The 6,259-nt window shown below is 45.2% G+C and overlaps 2 protein-coding genes across 2 annotated transcripts; both read right to left on the bottom strand.

Annotated features, from left to right (window-relative positions):
* Nucleotides 1–1,915: 1,915 nt before the first annotated feature.
* Nucleotides 1,916–2,547, bottom strand: LOC120456099. Its single transcript, XM_039642700.2, has 2 exons — nt 2,453–2,547; nt 1,916–2,381 (listed from the first exon to the last, which is right to left on the bottom strand). Exon 2 carries the CDS (start codon nt 2,374–2,376, stop codon nt 2,026–2,028), a length of 351 nt encoding a protein of 116 aa, XP_039498634.1. The 5' UTR covers nt 2,377–2,381; nt 2,453–2,547; the 3' UTR covers nt 1,916–2,025.
* A 1,102-nt stretch (nt 2,548–3,649) lies between these two features.
* On the bottom strand, nt 3,650–6,259 carry LOC120458586 (trichohyalin). The gene is made up of 2 exons (XM_039646288.2): nt 6,176–6,259; nt 3,650–5,482 (listed from the first exon to the last, which is right to left on the bottom strand). Exons 1-2 carry the CDS (start codon nt 6,182–6,184, stop codon nt 4,064–4,066), a joined length of 1,428 nt encoding a protein of 475 aa, XP_039502222.1. The 5' UTR covers nt 6,185–6,259; the 3' UTR covers nt 3,650–4,063.

Raw genomic sequence — 6,259 nt, 5'->3', positions numbered from 1 at the left:
TTGCAAATGATGATGAGGCAGCGGCATCAACAACAATAACACCGCAGCAACAACCACAACAACGACAACAACGCGACTCGGGCCAGGAGGCCATGACAAGCGACAAGTTGTCGTTAGGCCCAAAATTAGATGCATTTTGTATGCCAGGCATAGATCGCTGGCGAGAGCAATAGCTTACACTGCAAAAAACCCTCATTCAATCGTAAAAAAGTAGATTGGAATATTATGTATCGTACAAATGCAGATGTACTATTGGTTCGATATATTTTAGAACCCATAATAAAACTCAATAGTACTCATAATAAAACATAAAAGTGTAGAATATTTTGAAACCTTAGTTCTTAAATGGTAAGAGCTTAGGCTTCAGCAACTGTTTTCTCTCAGTGTAGCCATTCACCTATGTGGGAAAGAGAAGGCCAGGCAGCGAGCTGACTGCAGTTATGGGCTTAGGGTAAACATTTGGCGACGCATCAATGCAGCTGGCCAAGAGCTACAAAAACAGCAACAACAACAACAACACCATCGAAACATCGTCCACCAACAACAAGTACAACAACTACAACAACAACAAGATCTACAACAAGAGCTGCAACAACAACATTAAGCTGCAGCCTGTGGAGTGTGCAAATATTTTAGCAGCAATTTTCAGCTTAAATGCCTGCAAAACGAGGCGCATCGTGTGCCCAACAGCTTTTGGCGGCTCAGAGGTTTTCTTTATATTTCCCACTGGCATGTGGTATGATAATTATGTCCAGAAGTTGCCAACCAACCATATTCGTTGCTGCGAATAATATGAGAAATTGTACTATTTCATTTTATTACCAACTGTTTGTGCATTTCAGGTTAATAGTTTAGTTGTTGTTATATTTTTAGATAGTTCTGAAATAGTAATTTGGTCGAAATAAAATCTTCTGAAGTTACAATATGTTGTATATACATATATAATATAAATTCTAACAATCTGATTTCTAGCTAGAGGAACATAACATATGAATATGTAAGTATATTTTGTGAATCACCTGCCAATTAGTTGGAATCACACGCAGAAGGGGTAACTGAGATACTTTACCGATTATACCGACATTAGTTGCACAAATTCCAACTAATAATATTGATAATGCACTTTGCTTCGAATAAAATTATTATTATTCTAAAACGTGTGTAGTTAAATGGTTTTATTCCAGCTAAATTTTGTTCTAAACACATTTACTTGTTACACAATCTACAGAGGAATCTTGTGAAGAACCTATATCTTATAGAAACCCCCCAATTAATGGAAAGCAAACGCACATGGGGTTATTGATTTCGATTGCCTGCCAATTAAGTAATATCTGAAACGAGTTAGAGCCGCCTTTTAACCAGGTATTCGGATAGTAGAGCTCTCTGTTGTTCAGATACTCTCTCTTTGGGTTGCGGGGAATTTCCTAGTGCTAATTAGTAAGCGGCGTACACGTGATGGCAATGACTCTTGATATCGGTACATAGATCTCACAATGCAAAACAGATGCCCAGTTCTCAGTTCCAAAGATCTCAGATAGCTCAGATATCTCAGCCCTCGTATTGCGTCAGTGTGTGACGACCTCGAAGGCGGATCTTTGTGGATATCCCTAAATCAGAATCCAAAGTTCGTTTGTTTTGGTATTCCGCTGGTCTGTCCCTGAATTTGTGCAGCAACCCCGTTCCCGATTCGAGTTTCCGTTATGCCCAACCCCCCCTCCTCAACCGAAATCGTTGCGTGTTGATTGATTTTATGCGAATTTCTGACACAAATTTATTAACAATTCAAATTGCAAGTTGAAGTTAAAAACTCAAGGCAAAAGGAACGGTAAGAGTTGGTTTGAAATTCAGCGGCTGTCAAACTGTTTTGGTTCGAGCCCATGAAGCGCTTAGCGCAGAAATCAACCAATGTGGTGAGTTTAGTTGCTGCGGGGAGTTTATTCATTTGAATTTGATTTGAGTAATTCTCTGTTAACATTCATATTTTGAATATTAATTGCTTTGCTAGTAAGTAAATTATGAAATCCATTACTTGGTTACATATTCCATCTTGCGCTTTTGCAACTGATCAATTTGTTTTGAGTACTCAGCTGATGCTTGCTTGGCGCGAAGAGCAGCTTCATTTAAATCGTAAATCGAAAAGGGGTGATAGTTGTAGGTGAACATTTTCCGCTGTCCCTCAACAAGTTGATCCTGATTTTGAACGCACTTAGGGCTTATGAAGTAGGGTAGCTTCATAGTGGTTGGTGTGTCTTCAGCTTTCTGTTCCGTTTTTTCCTTGGGAACTGCATAGGATTTAATCAAAGTCGGAAAACTGCGTATATGGGTCAGTGGCCAGTGAGGAAGTTTCTTTGCGCTGCCCCTAATCATGGTCAACATATTTCCTGGAAACGGAGACAGGAAGTAGTATAGGTTTTTTTGGGATGATGGCCAAAAGTCAAGAGGGTTCGCTTACTAGCTTAGTTTTTCTCGTTCTCGTTTGCTGAGCTCCCCGAAATCGGTTTTGTGTGTGTGCTGCTTTGTTTGTGGCCCACGGACTTGACATTCGCAGCGCAGGCAAACTGTTTTCCAGTTCTTCATCACTTGTTTTTCTTTTCCCGCTTTTCCGCTTTTCCTTTTGGCCATGTCAGCCCATTGTCAAGCCGAAGGGCTTAAGGGAACCAGTCGGGCTGCGCTTTTGATGAACTTTTAAGTGATTTCCTGCCGAGGACTCACTTGCGTCATGCACAACAGCTGCAAGTAGCTCACCATGTCACTTCAACGGGGTTTTTTCTTATTTAATTTACCAAATTTTGACGTTAACCCATGTCGAGGCGATAAAGTTGTGCAGCTTGTCATTACTTAAAGCTAAGCCAAGTTGAAGGGTACATTTAAATCTTAATATCAATATTTATCGTTATCATTAGTGTTGGTTCATCTTAAAAAACTGATGAAAATAGCTTAAGCCTAAGTTATTAATTCTAAATTAAAAGCATTTTATTTATTTCAAAGAATTCACCGGATTTCCCTTTCCAAATTTATTAATTGCTAACTTATTAACACCTTAGAGCTTAAATCAATATGTGTACAAAGTAAAACTTGGCAATTTACAAAGTATTCCCGGCAATCTCCCAATCAAAGTGGCTTACACCCGACCGCAATTTTCATGCTCCTCTGACTGGTTTTCATTACTTTTTGCCACTTTGTTATTGCCTTGCCATCTAAGCCAACCTTTTCCCCTCCCCCAAGTGAAACACTCAAGTGCAACTTTAGTTTTAAGTGTACACGAGACAAACTTTATGGAATGGAGCAGACAACTTTCACCATGCCCACGTCCTGCTGTTTATTATTAAAAAATTTGTAGCCACTCCGCTGTCCCAAGGAAACTTGGCTCCAGGGTTTTATGGCCAAGTTGCGTGCACACGTGTCCATGAAGGTTGAAATGTGTGTGGGGCGGCAGAGGGGGGGTGGCGAAAGTTGTGTGTGAAAGTGCAGCATCCATGACCAAAGTGTCAGAGTCCATGAAAGGCGATTAGGGTCAACTGGCTTTGGTTAGTTGGCCAGAAGGAGCCACAATGCAGAGCCAAAGCGAAAAATCCTTTACCACCTGTGGACGAACACTGAAATCTGCTGCTGGTGAGCTAGTCACACTTAATTGGCGAATTGACATGAATTAAGTTTGCAGAAAGAGCATGCCGACTTCGTTGAAGTCCAGCAGCCTTTCTCGAATAATGTGGTTTATTTATTTTTTTTAACATTTTCACATTGATGCAGTTGACTAACTATCGAGTAACACAAAAACAATTAAACTTAGGCCTAAAGTTAGCGGGATGGAAAGCGTTAGAGCTTGTGTTAATTTCTTGGCAGAGTTTGCTGTATGCATTAGAAGGGAGAAGGGAGAAGGGACGAGAAGCTGAGAGTATAACCAAAATCCCCGACTCTAAGCTAGTTGAACACAGGATTCGATCTAGAACTTATAGTCTAAACATATTCGTGGTCCGGTTGGCAGATCGCTGAGGTCGCTGGTTGGAGTTTCGTATGAGTTCAGTTGAAGATTGGGTTGTTTCAATTCCGTTTTCTTGAGGATTTACCAGTTCTTGGAACGACGCTCGGCGCTGTTGGCACGCAGCTCCTCGCTCTCCCGCCGACCATCCGAGCGGTCATCCAGTCTGTCCAGCTGCCAGAGATCGTTGTTCAGCAGGCGGCGTCCATTGGACCAGCTCAGTGCAGCTCCAGCTCGTGCGGCATTACCATTCAGCCGGGTGGTTATCAATCCGTTGAGGTTTCCAGACTCCAACAGCAGCGGTGAACTGATCAGCTGCGCCTGAACGGTGGCACTGGAGGGCTGACTGAGGATCAGCGGCTGGGCACTGCGATCGATGGTGATGCGAGCATTGGGCAACTGGCGCCAGGCCTCCAGGTCGCGTTCCCTGGTCAGCAGAGTGGTGGTCCTCGAGGAGCTGGTGCTGGTGCTGGTGGCGGGCAGACGGGAGGCGAGCAGAGTGGGCGGATGGGAGACCACGGTGGCCTGAATGCTGGGCAGGCTTTGGGCCAGGAGCAGGGTCTGCTGGTCGAGCAATCGCTGGTTTTGGCTCTGACGACGCTCCGCTTGCTGGCGGCGATCCTCGCGGTCACGCTGCTCCCGATCACGCTGCTCCCGCTCCCGGAGTTCACGATCACGGAGTTCACGCTCGCGCAGCTCCCGATCCCGGAGTTCCTGTTCCCGCTGCTGGCGCTCGCGCTGTTCCCGCTCGCGCTGCTCCCGCTCGCGTTGCTCACGATCCCGGTCCTCGCGATCCCGCTGCTCCTGGAGGCGCTGCAGATCCCTCAGTTGCTGCTCCTGCTGCAGACGCTGCTGCTCCTGCTGCTGCACCTGCTGCTGGAACTGCTCCATGAGCTGTTGGGCCTGGTTGCGTGCCTGGTTCTCCGATTCGCGACGACTCTGCGCCTCCAGCTGCAGTTGACTGGCCTGCTGGGCCTCTGCCAGAGATTGGGCTTCCGCAATGGCCTGGGCAGTGAGACGGGTCTGCAGTTCCTCGAGGCTGTTGAAACGGGACGAACTGGAGGCCGAGAGTCTCTGCTGCTGCTGCTGCTCATCCAGACGCTGCTTGGACACAATGGCATTGAAGCCACTCACATCGTCGGCCGTGTACTCCACAATGCGACGGGTGCCATCGGGTTCGATCAGGGAGTACTGACCCTTGACCAGGTCGCCATCGCGCTTCTCCTCCTGCCGCTTGTCGTCGCCGGTGAGCGAGTCCCTCACATCGTAGGCGAAACTGTACTGCGGACGACTGTCGTAATCCTCGCTAGAATTGGGTGCCAAGGTGGTGGCATCATCGTCATCGTTGCCATCATCTCGGTTCAGATCTCCACGCAGTTGCTGTTGCTGCTGCTGCTGCTGCAGGCTGGAGGATTTGGCCAGCTGGCTAAGATCGATGGGACGCAGGAACGCCGAGTTGGCCACATTGCAGGTTAGAAGACTCAGGCAGAGCAACAAGTATGTCTGGAAGCGGAAAGGATGCACACGGGATTCGAATTAAATGGCTATGCGGTATAAATCACCCGTTGGCCTCATCAATTTGTCATTCCACAAAAGGTTCTCCCTTTTTATTTGTTTGTTGCGATGGGTCATAAATTAAAAACAACAACAGGCGATTCATGTTACTGAACAAAAAACCGCTGGGATTTGTTGGTTTGTCTGACTCCATTGGCTGTCAAGTTTGCAAAAGGAATAAGCTCAGTTGCCTGAAACAATTCTATAAAATACACTGCCAGCTGATGGTAGATAGGTAATACATTTTTAACTTCGAAATAGCAATTAATCTTGAATGGCTTATGCCATTAACACTGTGACAACTTAAATAACTTATTTCATGATTTCTGCATTTTAGAGAATATTTTAGTTAAATGTTGTTTTACCTCCTTTTTTAACCAAATTTGATTATGCAAAGAGATAGAGATATAGAGATTTTCCTAGCGTGTTTAATCTTTTTCATTTCCAACCAAGCTCGGTTGGTTTCCATTTGGCTTATGCCACATCTCGGGGATTTTAAATTGGCCTAATACGCTTGGGTCCTTATCGTTTTGTATTTTTGATTATCCTGATTTATGGCCCCAACTTCCACTTTGCCGCATTTACATGGCGGCGGAGCAACAACGAGAATTTATGGCCGGCAGCGGTTGATGGAAAACTTACCCGTTTCATGGCTGCTGACGTTAAGTATTCGACTAGTTGGCTAGCTGCTGGTTATTGCTGGTTATTTGTTTGGCTACTGCTGCT

This window comes from Drosophila santomea, chromosome 2L, assembly GCF_016746245.2.
Source record: "Drosophila santomea strain STO CAGO 1482 chromosome 2L, Prin_Dsan_1.1, whole genome shotgun sequence".
NCBI classification, from domain to species: domain Eukaryota; kingdom Metazoa; phylum Arthropoda; class Insecta; order Diptera; family Drosophilidae; genus Drosophila; species Drosophila santomea.
The sequence above is the reverse complement of the archived record's forward strand: the minus strand, read 5'-3'. Positions and strand labels throughout refer to the sequence as shown.

Excerpts from the sequence above, each read along its gene's own strand:
- LOC120456099 (XM_039642700.2), bottom strand. The coding sequence starts at position 2,376 with ATGTTGACCATGATTAGGGGCAGCGCAAAGAAACTTCCTCACTGGCCA.